Source organism: Suncus etruscus, chromosome 12, assembly GCF_024139225.1.
Source record: "Suncus etruscus isolate mSunEtr1 chromosome 12, mSunEtr1.pri.cur, whole genome shotgun sequence".
NCBI lineage: Eukaryota > Metazoa > Chordata > Mammalia > Eulipotyphla > Soricidae > Suncus > Suncus etruscus.
This window is the reverse complement of record NC_064859.1, coordinates 52,215,733-52,239,244: the sequence shown is the minus strand read 5'-3', so window position 1 is coordinate 52,239,244 and position 23,512 is coordinate 52,215,733. Positions and strand designations below refer to the sequence as shown.

Genomic DNA, 23,512 nt, shown 5'->3' with positions numbered 1-23,512 from the left:
CTAAAACGTTACTGTGAAAGATTTGTAACCACTTTAATCAAAATAAAAATTATTATAAAGAATAGAGAATATTTGTAAACTAAATACAGCAATTCCTCTATGTAAAACTGAAAATATATTACTATGACTTAAAAAAAAAAATCAAAAGCCAGGAGAGGTCCTGCAGCTACTGAGGGAAGAAGGCCTCACGCCTTCCCAGCCGCGACGTCACGCGCGGGGCCGGAAGTGTGGCGCGGTATGCTGGAAGTGTGGTGCGGAATGCCGGAAGTGTGGCGCGCGCTGTCGCCTCTTCCCGGAAGCGCATCGTCGCCGTGGGGCCGTTTTGGAGACGGAGGCGGCAGCGGCGGTCTCGAGCTCGGCTGGACATGGCGTCCTCGTCTTCTCCGCGTCCCGGGTCGCGGCTCCGCTGTAAGCCCGGCGGGCGGCTGGACATGAGCCACGGCTTCGTGCATCACATCCGAAGGAACCAGCAGGCCCGGTACCGCCCCGCCCCGCCGCCGCCGCCTGCCCCAGCCCGGCGAGGCCTGGCCCGGCCCGGCGGCCCCTGACTCCCGCCCGGCTCCCCGCAGGGACGACTACGACAAGAAGGTGAAGCAGGCGGCCAAGGACAAGGCCCGGAGGCGCCACACGGCCGCGCCCACGCGGCCCCGCAGGCCCGACCTGCAGGTGTACCTGCCGCGGCACCGAGGTGAGGCCCCACGGACGCACACGATGCACTCTGGCTCTTTGTTTTGGGGTCACACCCGGCGGCGATCAGGGGTTCCTCCTGGCTCTGCGATCAGAGATCGCTCCTGGCAGGCACAGGCGGGACCCTATGGGATGCCATGCCGGGAGTCGAACCACCGTCCCTCCTGGATCGACTGCTTGCAAGGCTAACGCTCCCCTGCTCAACAATCTTTTTCTGGAAAAAGAATTCTTGTCTCCCAGGCTTGTTCCCCGAGATCTCTTCCTTCTCTCCAACATCCTCCAGTTTCTGCACAGAAATGCTTCTGGCAGAGAAATGAGGAGGGTTCAGGGCCTCCAGTAAATGGCCTTTCCGTGCTGGTCCAAGACATATTGCACATAATTGTAGACTGAAAATCAAACCTAGTAAAAGACCAACCCACCTTCCCCTAGGATCTAGCGAGCATAGAGTTCTTCCCAGGCGGCCACAGTGTTCGACGCTTCCTTTAAAGGCTTTTAGTTTTGGGGCCAGAGAGATAGCATAGAGGTAAGGTGTTTGCCTTGCATGCAGAAGGACGGTGGTTCAAATCCCGGCATCCCCTATGGTCTCCCGAGGCTGCCAGGAGCGATTTCTGAGCTTAGAGCCAGAAGTAACCACAGAGTGCTGCTGGGTGTGACCCCCCCCCCCCCAAATAAAAATAAAGAGAAAAGGCTCTTAGTTTTGAACATCGGCAGTGCATTTAGTTACACTTTGAGTGAACATCACAGCTTCTGTGAGCTGTTGTGCTTTATGGTTAACAAGCATAGACTGCTTGATGTGTTTGAGAACTCAGACCCAGGATTAGACCAGGCAGTGCTCTGCCCACCTCCCCATTCCCACCCCATGTGCACATTTGCTGTTTGGTTGGATGTGCTAGTCCCAGAAGGATACAAATACAAAGGTGAATAAAATAGATTGTCTACTCTACACCCTTTCCCCCACACACTCCATCCACAAGGAGATTGGGGCTTGTTTAACCGTATGTTTCCTGTGTTATCTTTGTGGATGGAAGTCCAGTCCTCTTCCCTGTCACTCTGATTCATCCTTCCAGATGGTTCTGCGCACCCCAGCAGCCGAGACTGTGCAGAGTCCGCAGAAAGCAGCAGTAGTGTCAGTTCTGAACCAGAGTCTTCCAGCCATCAGCTCTTCTGCTTAGAATATGAGGCAGACAGCGGAGAAGTCACATCAGTTATTGTGTATCAGGTATGCTTCATGGAAACATTTGTAACTGTTCTGGAAAGTCCTGGGCTCTTAGAATCACTGCCAGGCTGTGATCCTCTGTTATCCAGGCCAGTGGGAAAGAGCTCCTCCAGACAGGAGCATAGGCTGCTGGATGATAGTTTTGGCCACAACTCAAAGTTGTCATCCAGTGGTTCTCCAGGAATCAGGCATAAGGTTCTCCATACGCCAGGCAGGGTATATGGCTTCCAATTAAGTGTCACTATTATAGGGCTGGAGAGATAGGACAGGAAGTAAGATGTTTGTCTTGCTCATAGCTAATCCCAGTTTGAATACCGAGCACCACCAGGGGTTCCTCCTGAGCACAGAGCCAAGAATAGCCTCTGAGCACCACCAATTGTACCCCCCAAAAAACAAAAATAATCCTATTATGGGCACAAAACAGCAGTATAGCAAGTAAGGCACACCTTGCACACAGCTGGCCCAGTTCAGTCCCCAGCTGAGATCTGAGACCCTAGTTCAAAACCTAGCTGTGGTTACCTTAGCCAGGAGTGATCCCTGAGCTGAGTGGCCCAGAATCAAATATAAGGCTGGGACATAGTAGTAACCTTTGAGTCAAAGGTGTTCTGGGAGTATTGCCTGGGAACAGGACAGCTCGTCTTTCCAGAAGAAGCCAGGCGCTGAGCTTCCTGACTCTTCTTCACATAGGACGATGATCCAGGAAGGGTGAGTGAAGAGGTGTCAGCTCACACGCCTCTGGATCCACCCATGCAAGAGGCCCTCAAGTTGCGCATCCAAGAAGAGATTGCCAAGCGCCAAAGCAGACACTGACCTGGTTGAAGGCATTCTCTCCAAACTGGATTCGATTCTCAGGGTCTTCAACCCTCCCTTGGGAGTGCAGAACCAGACTGGGCTGATCTTGAGTTGAGACACCACCCTCCTTCCCCAAGCAGCCGAATTCACAAGAAAAGGATATTGCAGGGACTGTTCTTGGCTACCTCCCTTGCGGTTCGTTTTTCTTGTATGTTGGCCCGTTTGATGAGCCTAATAATTTTAGAACTTTTGAGAGTTTTGTTTAGCTATCTTAGTGTCTGGGTGCAGAATCCAGAGAGAACCAAGGTTTACAGAGCCTTAGGCTTCCTTGCTGAGGTTGGGTTGTATGGGCTTGGGGTGCCAGGCCACTGCTAGCTCACTCAGCTCTAGGAACCTTATTTGTGATATCAGATTTTCACTTACCTGTGCTGCTCATTTCCATCCACGTTTTCCTACATATTCAAGTGATCTTTATTGTCCCCTTTATCTTTTAGTTTCTGAATTTACCAGTTTCACCCACCTCCCAAACTGACTATGCACATCCAATTACTCAGGACTTTGGAGGTGGGCCTCTGGGGAGTCTGTCTTCTTGTCTCAGTAATCCCCATACCAGTAAACTGGAAAATCATTGTTTTTGAAGCCTACTTGCAAGCCTATGTGTTCCCCTTTCAAAACTTTTGCAAGTGTCATGGTATACAAGGCTTTGCACTGTTCAGGCAAAGGAACCCAGAAGGAGGATGAAACTAAACTTTAGGGATTTCTGATGCAAAATCTGATCCATTTAGAGCTGTAGAATCCTAGCATTTGACCTCAGACCTATCTGAACAGGTCATTCTCCTTTTAACAGGGAATTATCAGAACAAACTAAAGTAAGTCCAAATATGATTTGTCTAGAACATAGGAAGAGATGTTCAACATGAGCAATAATTGCCTGTTTGGGATCCTAGGTACTCCCCAGAAGGGGGTAGTTAAAATGAACTTGTGTCATCTACCTTTACCAGCATCTGCTTTTTCCTTTCATGCCTCCAAATGGTTTATAAAACCCAGATCCTTAGACTAAACATCCCCAGAAGTAACACCATTATCATGTAGAGTAACATTTGTACAAATGCAGGATTAAGCCAAGGTCTATTTGAGAATTCACAAGATACCTGCATTCTAAAGTTCTAAGCCATTTCAGTTTTCCAACAAATGGGCTTAACAGTGTTATAAAATATGGAATTGAAGTGAATTTTGTGAACAGTGAGACTTCCTAAAACCAAAGTTCTTTCCCTGAGGGGGGGTTCTCCAGGTCAGTGTCTTTTTTTTTTTTTTTTTTTTTTTTTGGCTCTTTGGCTTTTTGGGTCACACGTGCTCAGGGGTTACTCCTGGCTTTAGCTCAGAAATCGCTCCTGGCAGTCTTGGGACCATATGGGATTCTGGGATTCGAACCACCGTCCTTCTGCATAACAAGCAAACAATCGCCTTACATCCATGCTATCTCTCCAGCCCCCAGGTCAGTGTCTTAAGCCTGTTCTCATCTTTGTAACATCTCATCTTTGAAAAACACTTTTCAAGGGGCCAGAGAGATAGCATGGAGGTAAGGCGTCTGCCTTGCATGCAAAAGGATGGTGGTCCAAATCCTGGCATCCCATATGGTCCCCGAGTCTGCCAGGAGTGATTTCTGAGCATAGAGCCAGGAGTAACCCCTGAGCGCTGCCAGGTGTGACCCAAAAAAACAAAACAAAACAAAAAAAAACCAAAAACACTTTTCATTTGAGAGCACTGTTATTTTGTGCTGTACATCCCTGAAAAATTGAAACACCCCAGGTGCCGGTGCAATAGCATAGTGGTTAAGTCTCTTGCTTGCTTTGCCTAGGTTTGATCCCAGGCATCCCATATAGTCCCCTGAGCACCACCAGGAATAATTCCTGAGTGTAGTCAGGAGTAACTCCTGAGCACTGCCTGTGTGACCCCAATACAAAACAAAATCAACACCCCAGAAATGGGGTGAGGCAGCTATTTAAACTACCAGAGAAGTAGTAGGGTACATGCTTTCTATACATCTAGACCTGAGATGTATCCCTGACTTTGCATAGACCCCCTGAGCACTGCCAAGTATGGCCCTGATGGGGGAGGAGAATATATACATGTGTGTGTGTGTGTGTGTACACAGCAGGCTTCAACTTGTGTTGTCAGGATATACTAAGATGAGTGAAGTGAAGAACAGTTAAGGGTCTGATTGAAATGGACAGCCATGGAGCTAATGCTAATGCTCCTGGCCCACAGAGCTGGTCCAAAATGAAATACCAGGGCTGGAGAGGTAGCATGGAGGTAAGGTATTTGCCTTGCATGCAGAAGAACCGTGGTTTGAATCCTGGCATCCCATATGGTCCCCCGAGCCTGCCAGGGTGATTTCTAAGCATAGAGCTAGGAGTAACCCCTGAGCACTGCCAGTGTGACCCAAAAACCCAAAGAAAAAAAAAAAAAAAGAAAAGAAAATGAAATACCTTAAACTTAATCCTAAACTCTTTTTTTTTTTTTTTTTTTTTTGGGTCACACTTGACAGCACTCAGGGGTTACTCCTAGCTCTATGCTCCTGGTGGTCTTGGGGGACCAAATGGGATGCCAGTATTTGAACCACCATCCTTCTGCATGCAAGGAAAATGCCCTATCTCCATGCTAGCTCTCTAGCCCCAATACTGGGCTCATTTTTTATTCTCAAAGGAGAAAGTCTTCCTTGTACTTAACTGATGGCCTAAAAGTGCCTTGTGATCCAGGCCTAGAGAGATAGCACAGCGGCGTTTGCCTTGCAAGCAGCCGATCCAGGACCAAAGGTGGTTGGTTCGAATCCCGGTGTCCCATATGGTCCCCCGTGCCTGCCAGGAGCTATTTCTGAGCAGACAGCCCGGAGTAACCCCTGAGTACCACCAGGTGTGGCCCAAAAAACAAAACAAAAAAAAAAAACAAAAAAAAAGTGCCTTGTGATCTGCAGTGTTAACTACCCTCCCTCTGGAGCTCTTGTGGCCTAGGAGATTGTGACATTCCCTGTCTCCAGTCTGCAGCTCTGAGGACCAGTCATTCTAGACTTCCAGTTCTTTGGCTGACCTGACTTGAACATAAGATTTTACTGGAACTCTAAGGCTTCTGACTCTGGAAGTAATTTTTATAGGTTCATCTCACTGCCAAATTGCCAGTTTCCTAGATGTACTACAGAATTCAGAAAAGACCAGGAGAGGAAGCTAAAACATGGCACCTGAAATTTTAGCTTCCTTTCCTGTTCTGTGAGAAGGGAATTGTGTACCTCTCATATAACCCTCTCAGGTAAAAGACTGGTGGGAACGCCTTGCTTACAGACAAATTTTGAAGCACTTTATCAGGACATGTATATTGTTTTTGGTTTGGGACCACACCCATAGGTGCTCGGGGACCATATGGGATGCCAAGGATCAAAACCTGTACTAGCCCACATGCAAGGCAAACAAACTCACTACCTGCTGTACTATCGCTCCAGCCCATGGACTATTCTTTAACCCCAGGAATATTCTTTTATTTTTTAATTTTTTTTCAGAAATATTCTAATTCTTACTAAATAATATGATATGGCTTGGATAAAGTGTGAAGTCTGGTGCTTAAATAAGAGGCTCTCCTAGACTAGTTCAGAGGATTGGTGTGCATATTTGGAATGCTGAAGTCATGGGCTCAGTGCCTGGCATCAGCACCACATGTTTTCCCAACACCAAGCTGGCAGTAGTTCCCAAGCACCATTGGGCGTAACAGAAAAGAAACAAAAATGAGAGGTTTTCATTCAGAACAGACCTGTTCCTGGATCAGTCATTCTTCCACTTGTCTAGGGATTTGTCTTGGCCCACTGCTGGTTGGCAGCTTTTTAGCTCTAGCTTCTTATTTATTGCCACCCCTCCTCTGAGTCCAATCTGAAACTAGATCCAATTACTCACCAGATGTGCCTCCAATCATCTTTCATGTTTTTTAAATTAATGCTCTTGCTATCAAGAATCCCATTCCAAAGCCTTCCTACAGGCTCAGTAGATGCCTCAGGGAGACTGCCAGGCACTGTTTTGCGGGAGCAGTGTGGGAGTAGCTGGATCTTCCAGCAGACTACTTTGGAATCAATACTTCAGTGATTATAGGTGTTCTTAGCTCTCTAAAAAGTGCCAAGTAGTGCCCAAACGAAGTGTTTTTCTTAAGGGTGAACCTTGAGTTTTAAGGTTTTGTCTTTTTTGGCCCACACTAGATGATCTTACAGATAGAAGTAAATGGAAGGGGCCGGAGCGGTGGCACAAGGGGTAGGGTGTTTGCCTTGCACGAGCTAACCTAGGATGGACCGTGTGTCCTATATGGTTCCCAAGCCAGGAGCGATTTCTGAGCATATAGCCAAGAGTAACCCCTGAGCGTCACTGGGTATGGCCCTAAAACCAAAAAAAAAAAAAAAGAAGAAGATGATGATGAAGAAGTAAACAGGACTTGCAGAGCTTTGGGTTGTGCAAGAATAAAAAACACTGCAGCCTGAATTTTCAACCAGTTTGGAAGTCTGTCTCAGAACAGTCTCACATTTCTTTTCCTCTTCTATGATATTCTTCAAAGACTTCCACACCGTTTGTTCAGGCTCCAGACAAATGCTTGCCCCAGTGAATGATCCTCTGGAAGTGACTGTCCATCTCTGTAGCCCAGTCTACAGGATACTGCTCCTGAGAAATGAGTCCCTGGAGGCTGGAGGGTTTCTTTCCTGTAGTCTAGATCCATCCCTGGATGGTTGAGGAGTGGATCCCCTCAGGCTTCAATGTAAATTAGGCCATTAGCTCTAGATAAAGGACTTAACCTTCTGACTTCCCAGATTCTTTTGAGAAGATCTGGTAAGGAATTTGACAATTCTTGGAAACTTTGGAAGCTCCCTAGAAGTCCTGTTTTGTGGGAGGAATTTGATGGCCAGGAAGCCCTGGGAATCCATCCCAAATCCCTTGTGAGGAATCATGCTGGAGTGAAACCTTGCAAGATGAATAATTCCCCAGCCATGTCAGCATCCCAGCTGCACTGGTGTATTGTGATATTGTCTGAAAAGCCATATGTTCTGTGTTCTCGTTTCCAATGTGTCTTCTGTGTGGGTAAAGTGAAGTGAGCAAATTATTTTTGAAAACTCTAGAAGGTAGTTACTCTTCAAATACAGTATTCTTTTTAACCAATAAATTTAAAACATTTTTTAACACTTGCCAAAAGTTGTGAAATCACTTGTGTATAAAAAGGAAGGGACAATTTAATGTCCAGTCAGCAGCATAGAACCAAGAGCTTGAAATTTCATCTCATAACTTTGTCTTTTCTATTTTAAGACTTGACCTCTTTGGAACGTAACAGCTACACTGTCACGTAGCATTATAGCTAAAAAGGATCTTTTTTTTTTTTTTTTCCCAATAGGGGAAGGGGTGTCACACTGGCAGTAACCAAGGGTTATTTCTGGCTCTAAAATCTGGAGATAGGGCCCGGAGAGATAGCACAGCGGCGTTTGCCTTGCAAGCAGCCGATTCAGGACCAAGGGTGGTTGGTTCGAATCCCGGTGTCCCATATGGTCCCCCGTGCCTGCCAGGAGCTATTTCTGAGCAGACAGCCAGAAGTAACCCCTGAGCACTGCTGGGTGTGACCCAAAAACCAAAAAAAAAAAAAATCTGGAGATAATCCTGGAGGTGCTTGGGGAACCATATGGGGTACCAGAGTAAGCTCAAGCAAAACAAGGCAGGTAAAAATAGAAAAAGAAAAAAGTTCCTTCTCTTTTTAATATGCAAGGCAAGCACCCTACCTGCTGCAGTAACTGCAGCCCTAGATCTGAAGGCATCTTTAAAGACCCCCTTTAAAGAAGCTTCTACTTCTTACCTGATAGGCCAGCCACCATAAAGAGCCTTTCATAGGAGCTTTAGTTGGGGGTGATTCAATTTGAGATTAATCAGTCACTAAGCCCAAATCTGCTCCCTTGCCCTTCCTTTCTCTGCAGAGCCTGTTTCACCCCAACATTATGTTGAAACAAGGTAAGGTCTGTGTATACATCAGACCTTCCCATGAACATGGTTGGGCAGGACCTCAAGCTACAGAGTCAATTTATAGTGAGAGTTGAGGGTTCCTGCCCAAAGGGAGCACCTGTAGGTGGGAAGTTGCCTCTTCTCTAAAGGTGTTTGTCCTGGGTCACAAAATATTGTGCATCCCACCCATTCAGCTAGGGTGATGTTGTCTGTGTTTACAGTGATGGTGACATTTATGGTCTAGGTGCAGTTAGTACCACCTTTATTGCTGTGTCACCTCCAGGCCACCCCACTTCCTGTCTGTTCTTCTCAATTGTGTGCACCCCAGTCAGCCAGGAATTCATAGGGATCTTTGCAGAGCTGGGGGGGGGGGGGTGTCACCTGCAGCACTCAATGGCTAGCCCCAGCTATGCTAGGAACATGCTGAGTCAGGGAGCAAACTTCCCATATGCAACACAAGCTAATGTTCTCCTATCTCTGCTTCTGTTTTTTAACTCACCACCAGATCCAGTGCTTTTCTTTTTCTTTTTTTTGGTTTTTGGTTTTTGGGCCACACCCAGTGATGCTCAGGGGTTACTCCTGGCTATGCGCTCAGAAGTCGCTCCGGGCTTGGGAGACCATATGGGACACTGGAGGGATTGAACCGCAGTCCATCCAAGGCTAGTTTAGGCAAGGCAGGCACCTTACCTCTAGCGCCACTGCCCGGCCCCAGATCCAGTGTTTTTCAAAAAGGGCGGTATAACCGTGTGGTGGCCACTGGAACTAAAGGGGTGGAGTAGCCTTGCGCCTTGGTACAATGAGAGGGTGCTTTGTTTGCTTAAAGAAAATAGCTGGGGCCAGAGAGAACAGCGACCAAAAAGCACTTGTCTTGCACTCAGAGGACCTCAGTCCAATACTGAGCACTGCAGATCACTGAGTGGTGTGGCCCAGAAACCAAAGAAAAGGTAGATGGAGGGAGGGGGTGTTTTGGTGCAATAAGCCATGTTTGAGAACCTCTGGGTCCAGAAAATATCTCCTCATAAAGCTATAGTCCAATTTATCTTTCCTGGGGCACTTCCTCTCACACAGCGCGCGCACCCAGGTTCTGTCCCCAAGTCCTGATGGCCACCGCACTCCCCTCGCCCCCAGCACTTACCCAGAGTCATTCCTGAGTCTGCAGTAAACCCTGAGCGTCTCCAGATTTGATGCAAAAACAAACACAATGTATGTGCTCTTGGTCCACGCACCTCCCGTCCTGCACCGTTGTCTTCCCCAACTCCCAAAGCTCAGCTCCCCGGCGTGGGCCCCGGACCTTTCGAGGTCAGTGACCTTATCGACCAGTATTGCCTCATGGGACGCCAGCAAACACTGGGCTGCACACATGTATGCAGGAGAAATATTCCCGCCATTTAACCCTGAAAACGTCCAGGAAGCTACTCGCCCTTAAAATGCAGGTGAATCGTGTGGCCAAAGAGAGAGCACAGCGTAAAGGCAGACCCGGGACCGACAGACCCGGGACGGACCGGGTTCAATCCCCGACATCCCATTGGGTTCCCGAGCCTCCCTGAGTGCTGCTGACTGAGGCCCCAAAACCAAAAAAGTGGGTAAATCTGAAATTAATTCCGGCGCTGCCCCGTGTCTTCTTCCCAGACTCTGCAGAGAGTTCCCTACTGGTTTTTGCCGTGTGTTCACTTCGAAATGATTCCATTGGTCTTTGCCGCACTTTGTAGTCAAGTGAGCTTTCGGCAAGTGTCCTGGGCCCTGACTTCTGGACAGCACTCTGTGTACTTGTACCCTTGAAAATAAAAAAAGTATCGGATGCAGGAGCCCTCCTCCGGAGTTTGCTGAGCTCAGGGAAGCAGAAGCCAAGGGCGCTTAGGTTTCTTAAAAGCCACGGCCAAAAGCTTTCACCGGCCTCGCCCGGGACCGGGGAAGGAGGGCGTGGGGCGCCACAGTAAAGCCGACTGGCCGGGGACCCGGGCTGCACGCACAGTGCACCCGGGGGCGGGCAGCCGCCTGCAGCCCCAGCATCTTGACAGGCGGCCGCGGAGCCAGAGACCGTGCAGCCCCGTCGCCTCGGCCGCCCGACCTGGCTTCCCGGGGCTGCCCGCCCTGCAGAGCCTCCGAGGCTCGCGTCCCGGGCCACAGCCCTCCGCGCCCAGGTTCCGAAGCTGGAGCGCCACCCCGTCCCCACCGTGCCGCGGCGCGGGGGCTCGGGAGTTGTAGTCTCGGACGGGGCCGGGCCGCCACTGCCCGGGCCCCGCGGACTCCACGTCCCGGCGGGCGGCGCGGCGGGCCAGGGGCGCGGGGCGGGGCGGGGCGGCCGGCCCTTTAAACCTCTGCGGGCAGCGGGCGGAGACAGCGCCACGAGGGGGCCAGGCTGGGCGCGGCGGAGGGGAGAGCTCCGAGGAGGTGAGTTTCTGGGGGGCCCCTTCTGCCTTCCCCCGGAGCCTCCCGGGGTCCTGCGAGGAGGCTGGAGCCCCGGCGGAGGAGCCGGCCGCGGGCTTCAAAGCCGAACCGGGGGTCCCGGTGCCCCCGCGGGGCTGCCCCTTCCCCGGAGCGCTGTGTGTATGTGTGTGTGGTCAGGTGTCTGCGCCCCGGTCCGCCGCCTCTCGGGCTTTTTTGGACGTGATTAGCCGGATCCCCTCCGGTCTCCCGGCCCCAGGACCCCAGCTCCAGATGTCAGGGCTCGCTCGCCCCGCGCCTGGGTCCCGAGCGCGCCAGTGGCATTTGGGACGTGGAAGCCCCCTGTGGCTGCCGCTCCGATGTGGGTGGGCTCAGCCCGAAGTTGGAGCCCGCCAGGCCCCGGGGCAGCCCCGGGGAGCAGAGCAGGCTGGTGTCCGTCCACCACCCCCTCCCCCGCCCTCATTGGCCAGTCACAGGACCCTGGACTTTGACCTGTCTCTTTCCACCAGGCCGGGGCAGCTGATGGTTTTGGCGAAGTGCCTTAAGGTAGCTCGGCCCGACCCCTCGTCCCCACCTACCTCTCGCCCTCTCCCCCTCTCTGCCACCATCCTGGCCCCCCTCCCTCATGACCGCCTGGATCCTCCTTCCTGTCAGCTTGTCTGCCTTCTCCATCACGGGCCTATGGACTGTGTGAGTACCTGCCAAGTCCCGGTGCCGAGTCAACCCAAGGGAACAAAAGAGGCCTCGGCTGAGAATGGACACGAAGGGGCAGCCAGAACCAAGAGAAAGTTGGGAGCACAAGTCCCTTGTCCTGTAGAAGGCTCTGTGGTGGCAGCCAGGGTGCTTCTGTCTCCAGTACCTCTAGGCCTGTCTCCAATGCCTCGCCTGGTGCCTGGGCCCACTACCTCTTGGGACAAGTTGGCACCCCTATTGCCTGACCAGGTAGCACTCAGGCACATTTTCTGCTCAGTGGCCCTGTAGTTGACTGGGCTGTGGGGGCCAAGTAGCACTGAGCCTCCGGGCCCAGCTAGTCCCTCCCCCCCCCCACACACACACCCAAGAACAATAAGGCTGAATGGGTCAGGAGTGCTGAGAGAGAAGTCTGGGGAGGCAAGGAAGGGCAGGCCCCAGGGGAGTGATATTTGCATCCCTGCAGGTATGCCATGGCCGTGATGAACCGCCACGTGTGCCCCGTGGAGAACTGGTATGGTGCACTCTGCAGAGCGCCTCACTCTCACGCTCCCTTCTTCATCTTTCTTCCCTCTTGGGCCCGGTGGAGACCCTGTGCCTCACTGCTCTTCTCTCAACTGGCAGCGCCTGCCCTCCCCAGGCATGGCTTTGTGCCCACCTGCTGCTTCCCACTCTCCCTTCACCCCTCGGGCTTCGCCCTCTGGCGGACCCTGGGAAGTGGGCTCTTCTGCTCCTGCTGAGGGAGGCCTCAAAGGGTGGTCTCACATCGAGACCAGGCCAAGGCCGCAGGCCAGCTGCCTGGGAGAGCCCCTTCCCCCCAGTCTACTCTCTATCCGCCTGCTAGGTCCTATAATGAGTCTTGCTCTCCTGACCCCACTGAACAAGGGGGCCCCAAGACCTGCTGTACCTTGGATGATGTGCCCTTCATCAGGTGAGGTCTAGAAATGGGGCAGGTACGTGAGACCCAATCCCCGCAGAGGTGCCCAGGAATAATTTCAGTCAGCCCACAGCAATACTGTGGTGCTTCTGTGCTGATTGCCTTATATGCACCTAATCCTTCCCACTCTCGAAGCTGCTTGTTTTCACCATTTTGTAAACAAGGTTCATAACTGAGGCTCAGTTAATCTCTCTGATCCAGACCCCCCCCCCCCAGTTTTAAATGGAGGTTCCAGACTAAGCTCCTTCCCCTCTCTTCAAGAAAAGCCATAATAGCTGTGACCTTGAGAATCCCAGAGTTCCAGTCTCAGGGTTTGAGAGTAGTGCTGGGTACTCTGCCCACCAGATCAGGGTTGGGGAGGGCGCCTCTGGTTCGTGAAGGACATTGCTCATCTCATAAATCAGCAGCTTACCCTCCAAAAAGCAGGTTCCAGTGAGGCGGGGGAGCGGGAGGACCAGAATGAGGGGGCTCTGGTGCACTCATCCTTTCTCTGTCCTTGTTCCCTTCCTCTTAGCAAGTGTGGCACATATCCCCCCGAGAGCTGCCTCTTCAGCCTCATTGGCAACATGGGTGCTTTCATGGGTGAGTTGTACCCTCAGCCTTCCTTACCAGCCCAGCCACCCCCACCCCTTTCCCAGAAAGGCCCCAGGAGGCCTTCCCCCTCCAGAACTATGGTGAGAGAGGGCCACTTCTCTTCCTCGAAGGTCAAAGATTGACTCCCACACAGTCACCCTGCCGCCCCCGCAGCCTGAGGAAACCCAGTTAGTGGATCTCCCGCTTATCTCTTCCCTTCTGGCCTGGGGGTGGCAGGGAGCTGGCAAGCCCTACCCATACTCTCCTCCCTCAGTGGCCCTGCTCTGCCTCTTGCGCTACGGGCAGCTCTTGGAGCAGAGTCGGCACTCATGGCTCAACACTACAACCCTCATCACAGGCTGCACCAACACCGCAGGCCTGGTGGTGGTAGGGAACTTCCAGGTATGCTATCAGCCCACCTGGTCCTGGCTGGGTGGTAAATGCAGCACATACTGACCCCCCCCCCCTTCCCCGGGAAGGTGTCATGGTCTCTTTCTTCTCAAAAGGATTTGAGAAAAGGGTAAGAAACAAAAACATGGGCCCGGAGAGATAGCACAGAGGTGTTTGCCTTGCAAGCAGCCGATCTAGGACCAAAGGTGGTTGGTTCGAATCCCGGTGTCCCATATGGTCCCCGTGCCTGCCAGGAGCTATTTCTGAGCAGACAGCCAGGAGTAACCCCTGAGCATCGCCGGGTGTGGCCCAAAAACCAAAAACCAAAAAAAAAAAAAGAAACAAAAACATATTTGAATTGTCAGCAGAAGAGGATGCAAACCCAAAGTCCAGATTAGCCAACATTTAAATCTGACATAACAGTAGAATACCTTCGCTCTTGGGAGAAAAGATGGAATTCTTGGTTGTTTTGTGCTTTTAATAACTTCCGGAACTCCTGCTGGGGAAGGTCCTGGGTTTCCTGAGGTTTTAACCCAAGCTGCTGGAGTATGGGGAGAGGAGAGGGACAGAGCCCCGTGAAGGGAGGTGGATGTAGCCGCTTCACAGCCTTGCCCCTCTCTGGGTCCAGGTGGATCACGCTAAGTCTCTGCACTATGTTGGGACTGGAGTGGCCTTCTCTGCTGGCCTGCTCTTCATCTGCCTGCACTGCGCCCTGTCCTACCACGGAGCCTCTGCCCCCCAGGACCTGGCTATTGCCTACCTCCGAATTGTACTAGCTGTCATCGCCTCTGTCACCCTCATCCTCAGTATCCTTCCACAATGGCCAGGAGCTTGCTTCTAGCCCAGCCCTTCTCAGACCCAGGATGGGGGGATTGCACATGCTACAGTTAACACTGCCCAGCATTGTGGAGCTGGTGAGACCTAGGCATGTATTTGGAGCAGAAGGGGTACTGCCAGCCCATCACCCCTTGTGAACAGTTCCTTAGCCCTCTTCCAGGTAGCGTCTTCTTCATGCACGAAAACTTTCAGCTGCAGCACGGTGCGGCCCTGTGCGAATGGGTATTTGTTCTTGACATCCTTGTGTTCTACGGCACCTTCAGCTATGAGTTCGGGGCCGTCTCCTCAAAGACACTAGTCGCAGCACTGCACCCAGCCCCGAACCGGGCCTACAAGGCCTCTGGGAGCAGCAGCACCTCCACTCACCTCAACTGTGCCCCTGAGAGCATCGCCATGATCTGAGGCTGGGGAGCATTGAGGGCCTTCGTGGCCTCCATAGCTCACCACACCTCTCTTCTGCATTTCTTTTGTACCAAAAATAACCTCAATTGCATTGGGCTCTAGGCTCCCTGTCCTAGAGGAGCGGTCTGCACATACCACAATGCCAATGAGGAGTGGGCTCTGGTACCTGGTACCTGCCAGTGCTGCACACTCTGCCCTATACACACTGTTTCCCTGTCCAAGGGGAACCTCTCATTCACCCAGCCAGCCTTTCCGGTGTCTTCAACACCCTGGTGCCAAAGCTAAATCACTGGGGTTTCCTGCTGCATGACTGGAGGCTGGGAACAGCAAGACAGAAAGGAGGAGGTAGAGGGCTGAGCAGGCCTTAGACTCTGAGAAGCCCTCTTACAGCTCTCAGAACGCTCCCCACTGCCCCTGACTTTCTTTAGGGCAAAATAACACAACAGAACCACATGGTATTTTAGTATCTTTTTTTATATCTATTAAAAGAATTCTAATTTGCATGTTTGTGGTATGTTCTAGAGAGTCAGATAGGGCCTTATCCATCCAGCATGGCTTTCTCCAAGCCAAACATGGGAGGGAGCCTGAGAGCACAAGCTCTTTTCAGACTGCTGCCGGCTCTCTCTTGGATTCCCCAGCATCTCCTATGGTCCCCGAGTCTGCCAGAAGTAGTTTCTGAGCACAAAACCAGGAGTAACCCATAAGCCTGGCCTGGTGTGGCCCAACAACCAAAAAAAAACCTGACCTGATCTGATCTCATACTTTCTTCCCCACTTAAGAGTCGGTTTGAGGGGCCAGAGAGATAGCACAGCGCGTTTGCCTTGTAAGCAGCTGATCGAGGACCTAAGGTGGTTGGTTTGAATCCTGGTGTCCCATATGGTCCCCGTGCCTGCCAGGAGCTATTTCTGAGCAGATAGCCAGGAGTAACCCCTGAGCACCGCCAGGTGTGGCACAAAAACAAAAACAAAAGAGTCTGGTTTGAACATAGCTTTAAGAGAGGGGTTGGATAGAGCTGGAGTAATAGCACAGTGAATCAGGCATTTGCCTTGCAAGTGGCTAACCAAATTCAATCCCCTGCATCCCCTAGGGCTCCCCAAACTTGCCAGGAGTAATCCAAGTGCCGCTAGATGTGGCCCAAAAATAAGGAGTTGGGGATGGGGCAAAATAAAAAATGCAGAGCAAATATTTAAAATGCTAGAAATAATTTCCTAATGGAGTTACAGAAAACCCCTGAATGGGAGATGGGGAGAGATTACACAGTACAGCCTGTAAGCTAGTCCAGCACCCCATATGACCCAAGGCCCACCAGGAGTGATTTATAGGTGCCAGCAGGTGCAAAAAAAAAAGATGCAGTAAGCCCCTGGGGTTAATGAAAAATTGCAGGGCTGGGCTGTGGGCTACTTTGCCTCTCTAACTCCTGGTACCAGGCCTTGACAATTTAGCACATTACGCTTCCTCACTACATACAGAACAAGCCCCTGATCCTCGAGGCCCCAGCCTGAGGCCAGCAGGCTTGGCGAGGAGGGATATACCTGGCACCTTCTACTCAGGCCTACCTTTGTCAATTGCGGCAGGGACATAGAGGTTTGGCAGCCCCAGCCCCAGCCTGTGAGCAATGCAGCCGCAGGATGGGTAAAGAAATCTTTAATGAGGGTCAAGGTGCAAGATGATGATGGAGTGGACACCAGTGCTCAGATCCTGATGCCTCAGGTGTACATGGCCCCATGGAGATTCTCAAGCCGGTGCTTCTGCTGCTCCTTTCGAGCCTGAAGAAAAGAGGGTTCACTGTGCAGACACCAGACCAAAAGGCCTGTGAGCCAGGGACAGAGGCTGTGGTCATTGGACTAGCTCTGACGCCCAAGTGATTGGAAAAGTAGCCAAAGCCAGGGATGTCATCTGTGGGTACCCAGACCTGTGGTAGGGGACAACACAACAACTGACCTGATCTCATTACTTCCTTTCCCACTTAAGAGTCTGGTTTGAACATAGCTTTAAGATAGGGGTTGGATAGGGCTGGAGTGATACCACAGTGGACAACAAGGACAAACACCCTCCACTGATCACAAGCCCTTACCTTATCTCGTCTGTGCTCCTCATAAGTATCATCATCCGTGGGCAGCTCATGGCGACATAGGGGGCAGGAATTTGTCTGGGGAAAGTCAGGCAGAGCTTCAACCTGCATCTGGTCTTTATCAGCTACTTCCCATGCTCTCAAATGTCATCTCAGGGACCAGGGCAACTAGCCAGAATAGGCAGGGTGCTTGCCTTGTACAGGACTAACTTAGGCTCAATCTCCACTATCCCATATGGTTCCCCAAACTGTATCATGAATGATCCCTGAGAAAAGTCAGGAGTAAGCCCTGGTGTATAAGGATTCTGGTTTCCTAAAGCAAAATCAAATAGTACCCAACCCGTCCCAATGATTCACAACTCAAATGAGGCAAGAATTGGGCCAAGAGCAGGGTGGACAGCTAGGGGACAGGAAGTGGTACCTTGCTTAGCCAAGGAAGAATACAGTTGGAATGGAAGAGATGATGGCAAGGCATCTCAATGGCAGTCTCCTCCTCCTCGAATTCCAAAAGACACACAGGGCACTTGAGCTCTTTAGGAGGAAGTTATGGATCAGGAGAGCTGTTGTAGCCCCCAGTCTACCCCTCCTGAAGCCATTCCTTCCCCGAGCTGGAAAAGTGAAAGACCAGGCCACAGTCAGGGCTGGGTGGGGTCTGTGTGTATGTGTGTGGCCTGGCTGATGGAAAAAGTAGGACTAAACCATTCTCACCAGCCTGAGAGGCGCTGATGACTGTCCTGGGCAGATTCTCAACCACGGTCTTGGCAGCAGGCGGAGGCAGTTGGTGATCCCAGTCTACTACTACGAAGCCCAAGTCTTCGAAATCCATCCTATTGAACAGTGAACTGAAAGAAAAGGCATGGTCAGTACCAGACACCCAGAGTGACTCGCTGCCACCACCCACCGGGCACTCACATATGCACACTTTTGCCCCACTGGCTGTGGTCAGATCTGCCCTGAGATAGTGCTAGGGAAATAAAATAAGTGGGACAGATAAATAGTGGACTGGAAACACTATTTAGACAGAGGGTAAGGCCTAGCTAGCAAGTCTAGCATGCAGCAAATCCAGCCTGATCCCCAGCATCCATGTGGAACCCGAGCCCAATAGGGCATGACCGACGGCAAATCCACCACCACCAGCACCCTGGAATCTCCAGGTCCGGCTGACAAACCGGCTTATTCATCCTTCCGCCATAGATCCTGCTACCTCAAACAAGGCCGCGAAAACCTGCCTCCCGTAGCCCCCGTCTCCCAGTCCCGCGCACTCACCGGGCGAGTTCGAGCAGCCTGTTGTTCCTGGTGTCCCGCTCGGAGCCCACCGGCTCGCAGTCGTGCTCATCAAAATAGGACGCCATCGCTCCCCGGCAGAATGACCCAAGTCTCAGGCCGCTGGACAGCGGCTTCCAGGTGTTAGCCAATAAAACGGCGGGTTTAGGAAATATGACCAATCAGAGCAGCCGAAGGGCGGGCACAGTGGCTCGTTGACAGCGCAGAAAGCGGAAGTGTTACTTCTGCCGCTCCTTATTGGCTTAGACAAGTCACGTGACCGAAACATACAGCCAATGGCAGAGCGGAGATTGTTAGAAAACACTTATTTAGACCTGAGTCAGCCTGGGAAAAAGGCTCGTGGATCTGAGGTTGCTACATCTTCAGGATCGAGAATGTGGGGGCCGGAGCGGTGGCGCAGGGCGTAAGGCGTCTGCCCTGCGCGCGCTAGCCCGCGGTTCGATTCCCCGGAGTCCTATATGGTCCCCCAAGCCAGGAGCGATTTCTGAGCACAGAGCCAGGAGTAACCCCTGAGCATAACTGGGTGTGGCCCACAAACAAACAAACAAAAAATCGAGTATGTGGGGCCAGAGGGATAGCACAGCTAGGTAGGGCGTTTGGATCCGGGTTCGATCCTCAGCATGGTTGCCCGAGCCTGCCAGGAGTAATTTTTGAGACACACACTGGGTCCTGAGTGTAGATGAGCCTGGAGCGGGCTCCTCCCGCTGGCCCCTGGCACAGTAATAAAGGACGATTGAGGGGAGGAGCTACCAGTTAAGTGCTTACCTGTACGCACCTGACCAAGGTTCGATCTCAGGCAATCTAGGAGTAGCTGAAGCGTTGCAACGTTAGAATAAAAATGCAGGGGCTGGAACGAGATTACCGAGAAGAGGACATTTGCGGCCCACATGAGTTCGATCCCCAGCGTCCCATATGGAGAGGGGAGGGAGGGAGGAAGGAAGGAAGGAAGGAAGGAAGGAAGGAAGGAAGGAAGGAAGGAAGGAAGGAAGGAAGGAAGGAAGGAAGGAAGGAAGGAAGGAAGGAAGGAAGGAAGGAACCTTGGAATGTGGTTCAGTGGTTAAAAGTGTGGTTCATGTGGAGCATCTGGACTCAGTACCCATCATCAGAAGAAAATGTGTGGTACTTTAAAACTGGAGAGATAGTATAGCGGGTAGAGAGTTTTCCTTGTACATGGCTGACCTGAGTTCTATCCCCAGCAACCCATATGATCCCCAACCTCAGGCAGGATTGATCTTTGAGCAAAGATAAGAGTAAGCCCTGAGCACTGCCAGGGGTATCCCCCAAAATAAAACCAAAAAAGTTTTGTGCTCTGGACACAGGATGATCTCACTTCATAGAATAACTGAACAAGGGAATGCAATCGTTTAAAAGGGGGTGCGAAGACCACACTTAGCCCCCCAGAGTGCAGGGGCGTGGAAGGAAAGTAATTGAGAGAGAGGAAGAAACAGATGGGAAGCAATAGGAGGGGCTGGGTACAAAAAGGTTCGGGTACATCCTTGTGTAGGAATAAATGGTGTAGGAATAAATACCCAAGCCCAGCATCAATTGCACCAAAAACAAGAGATCCATACATCAACAACCAAATTTAATAAGGTGCCAATCAAAATGCATACCGAGAGTATGGGATTGGCTGAAGAAACCTGGGAACACTGGGTTGAGGAAAGTTGATACTGGTGATAGGATCAGTACTGAAACACTATCTAATACACAACTTCTAATAACTTTCTTTGTAAAACATGATGCTTTGACTTATAAAAATTTAAATAATTAAATTAATAAAATAACTTAAGTGTGGTACTCTCAAAGATTCTGAGTTAAAGTTGTGAATACAGATCAGTGAAAGAGTGCATACTTCACATGTACAAATTCCTGCATTCAGTTTCTGGCATAAAGTCAGGGCTGGAATGATAGTATAGTGGGTAAAGCACTTGCCTTGAACAGGGCTGACCCTGGCTCGATACCTGACATCCTATATGATTTCTTCATCTTCACCAGGAGTGATTACTGAACACAGAGCCAAGAGTAACCTCTGAGCACCACTGGATCTGACCCCCCCAAAAAAATCTAGGCCCCGAAACTGAGTTACCACCCAGAGAAAGGTAGACCCTACCAAAAAAAAAAAAAAGAGAGAGAGAGAGAGAAAATACAGGAAAATCTAAAGGCCCTGAGAAGAATATAAAAGGACCATCAAGAAGACCAGTAAATTTAGAACTCTCTGGAGTTCTTGGACTCCACCCAGACCTACTGATTCAGAAGTCTGGAGTTGGCACAAGGCTGAATTCCAGATGTCCAATAGGTTGAATGTCTGATGTTGCAGAACAGAAGGAATAAAAATCAGGAGAAATGATCACCTTTCTGAAACAGGCTGCTAGACATTGCAACCCTGTCCAGAAGGCAGGTAGCTTCTTCAAGGAGCAGCAACTTCTGGCTGGCTCTTCCAATTAGAAGAAACCAATTCCCCAGCCCTGCTCAGGACCAAACTGGTTCCAGAGTTCTTGGGAGCCAAGGCATATGTCTTAGGGCAGAGGAAAATTAAAATAGTGACAGAATATCATCCTGAATGAATCGCCCAGGAACACCTTCTTTCCCAGCTCCCTGCTCCCTGCACCCCCAGTAAAAGAAAGAGAGTAACTTTTCAGAGTTTTGGAGGACTGAGTGGGAATACTGACTCTTTACCCAAGACTCCTGGCAGATAAAACCAAGGATAAAAACAAGGTGAGTACTTTAATGTAATCTAATCTATTCTGCTTCTACATGGTCTCTTGCTTGTCTCCCTTTTTAGACTATTAGTCTCTGACTAAGAAGAGACAAACCACATCTCTCTTCTTCAAACAGCAGTCCAGGATCTAGAACATGGTTGAGTCTCCCTAAAAATGTGCTGAGTGGATATATAAAGGTTATCATAATGCCAGATTTATAACTTCTAATACCCCTATTTTTTTATTCAGCAATACAATAATGTACCAGTAGGTTACACCAAAAATGAGTTTTTTCCTTTATAAAAGAAGCTAGGAAGGACATTTGCTATCCTGGGTCCAATCTCTGGCACCCCCACATGGTCTCCTAAGTTCTTTTTTTTTTTTTTTTTTTTTTTTTTTTTTTGTTTTTTTTTTTTGTTTTTTTTTTTTGGTTTTTGGGTCACACCCAGTGTTGCTCAGGGGTTACTCCTGGCTGTTTGCTCAGAAATAGCTCCTGGCAGGCACGGGGGACCATATGGGACACCGGGATTCGAACCAACCACCTTTGGTCCTGGATCGGCTGCCTGCAAGGCAAACACCGCTGTGCTATCTCTCCGGGCCCGGTCTCCTAAGTTCTGCCAGTAATGATCCCATATCTCTGAGTACACAGCCAGAAGTCAGCCCTGAGCATTGCAGTATTTGCTGATGGCCACAGACCAAACAAATGTATTAGGAACTCTCTATATTTTTTTTCGACTTTTTTTTTTTTCTTTTTTTTTTGGTTTTTGGGTCACACCCAGCTGTACTCAGGGGTTACTCCTGGCTCTCTGCTCAGAAATAGCTCCTGGCAGGCACGAGGGACCATATGGGACCCCGGGATTCGAACCAACCACCTTAGGTCCGGGATCAGCTGCTTGCAAGGCAAACGCCGCTGTGCTATCTCTCCGGGCCCGGGACTCTCTATATTTAAGGAATTCAAATTTCAGGAATTTTTTAATTTTGTTAGCTGCAGAGTTCTTTCCTCAGTGGACATCCAAGTCCAAAGATATAACTTGGATAAATGTGAGGAGGCTCATCATCACAGCCCAGTAATCCTTAGACACTCCAGTAACAGCACAGAGAGATATAACAATTATTCCAAATTGATCTAAGTTTTGATAATTTTATTTGCCTCTGTTTTGTAACAATCAATATGAAGTAAATTTATTTGTGCCTGCAAGGAGGCCGGCTATGGTGGTGGGTGGGAAATTGGAGACACCAGTGAAGGGAAGATCACATTGGTGGTGGGATTCATGTTTGAACATTTTTTTTTGGGCCACACCCGGTAACGCTCAGGGGTTACTCCTGGCTATGTGCTCAGAAGTTGCTCCTGGCTTGGGGAACCATATGGGACACCGGGGGATCGAACCGAGGTCCGTCCAAGGCTAGCGCAGGCAAGGCAGGCACCTTACCTTTAGCGCCACCGCCCGGCCCCATGTTTGTGCATTTAAAGCTTGAAATGACTATATTATGAACAACTTGGTATATCACAGTGTTATAATAAGAAATTTTAAAAAAATGACCATCAAGAGTTTATGGCTGGGGCCAAACAATAACACAAAGGTGTTTGACTTACATGCAACAAATCCATGTTTGATCCCTGGAATCCCATATGATCCCCCAAGCCTGCCAGGAGTGTTTTCTGAGTACAGAGCCATGAGTAACCCCTGAATGCTCTTGGGTGTGGTCCCAAAACAAAACAAAACAAAACAAAAAGAGCCCAAGGCTTTCCCTGTGATAACATCCAGATTAATTGTTAGAGATGCAGAGAATTGCAGGTCAAGGTAATTTGGAAAATTATATATAAACTCTCCCAAAAGCAATTTTATTTACCCTGGAGCAGTGTTCAGGGCTCTACACTCAGAAATTACTCCTAGTAGGCTTTGGGGGTGATATGGGATCTGGGGATTGAACTCAGGTGAGCCACATGTAAGGCAAGCACCCTACCCACTATACTATTCTCCAGACCTTTACCACTTATTATTATTTTCCACTCTAAGTAAGAGGGAACTACTTAGGTATAGTTGACCCTCAAATCCTCTGCCCAGGGGCCAGAAAGATAGTACAGCAGTAGGGCATTTGCCTTGCAAGCAGCTGATCCAGGACAGATGGTGGTTTGAATCCAGGCATTCCATATGGTCCTCCATGCCTGCTGAGAGTGATTTCTGAGCACAGAACCAGGAGTAACCCCTGAGCACCTCCAGGTGTGAGCCCCCCCAAATTCTTTGCCCAACCAAAATTGAGTTGCTCTTCCACTAAGTAGCCCAATTAGAAGCTTCCCTGATGACATTCCTGTGTCTTTCACAGCCCGGACATAGAGTCCTTTGCAGCAGCCCTGAAGGTACCAACTACTGGCTCTGAGGGTTACTGACACTTGAAAGTTTTTATCTTTCCTACTGTATGAACTGCTCTGCTCTCCATCATTTCAGCTCTGCTGAAATGGAAGCACACCCCACTATCACCACCTCCTGTCTCATCGGTAATCTGGGATAAAGCTTGGGAAGAAAAAAGGAGGATTGGAGACAT

At 50.2% G+C, this 23,512-nt stretch overlaps 3 protein-coding genes and 1 long non-coding RNA gene across 4 annotated transcripts; 2 read left to right on the top strand and 2 right to left on the bottom strand.

Annotated features, from left to right (window-relative positions):
• Positions 1-355: 355 nt before the first annotated feature.
• Positions 356-3,478, top strand: C12H2orf68 (chromosome 12 C2orf68 homolog). Its single transcript, XM_049784998.1, has 4 exons — positions 356-478; positions 570-688; positions 1,755-1,906; positions 2,591-3,478. Exons 1-4 carry the CDS (start codon positions 366-368, stop codon positions 2,711-2,713), a joined length of 507 nt encoding a protein of 168 aa, XP_049640955.1. The 5' UTR covers positions 356-365; the 3' UTR covers positions 2,714-3,478.
• Positions 2,091-9,866, bottom strand: LOC126024554 (uncharacterized). The gene is made up of 2 exons (XR_007500882.1): positions 9,836-9,866; positions 2,091-2,155 (listed from the first exon to the last, which is right to left on the bottom strand). It is a non-coding gene; the product is annotated as an uncharacterized LOC126024554 (long non-coding RNA).
• Positions 9,867-11,055: 1,189 nt separating this feature from the next.
• On the top strand, positions 11,056-15,417 carry TMEM150A (transmembrane protein 150A). The gene is made up of 8 exons (XM_049784941.1): positions 11,056-11,091; positions 11,595-11,775; positions 12,242-12,289; positions 12,620-12,706; positions 13,227-13,294; positions 13,560-13,687; positions 14,304-14,481; positions 14,673-15,417. Exons 2-8 carry the CDS (start codon positions 11,711-11,713, stop codon positions 14,912-14,914), a joined length of 816 nt encoding a protein of 271 aa, XP_049640898.1. The 5' UTR covers positions 11,056-11,091; positions 11,595-11,710; the 3' UTR covers positions 14,915-15,417.
• Positions 15,418-16,542: 1,125 nt separating this feature from the next.
• RNF181 (ring finger protein 181) lies at positions 16,543-18,382 on the bottom strand. The gene is made up of 5 exons (XM_049784951.1): positions 18,252-18,382; positions 17,694-17,827; positions 17,407-17,516; positions 16,989-17,063; positions 16,543-16,680 (listed from the first exon to the last, which is right to left on the bottom strand). The coding sequence occupies exons 1-5, from the start codon at positions 18,335-18,337 to the stop codon at positions 16,621-16,623; spliced, it is 465 nt and encodes a 154-aa protein (XP_049640908.1). The 5' UTR covers positions 18,338-18,382; the 3' UTR covers positions 16,543-16,620.
• Between the last annotated feature and the right edge of the window lie 5,130 nt (positions 18,383-23,512).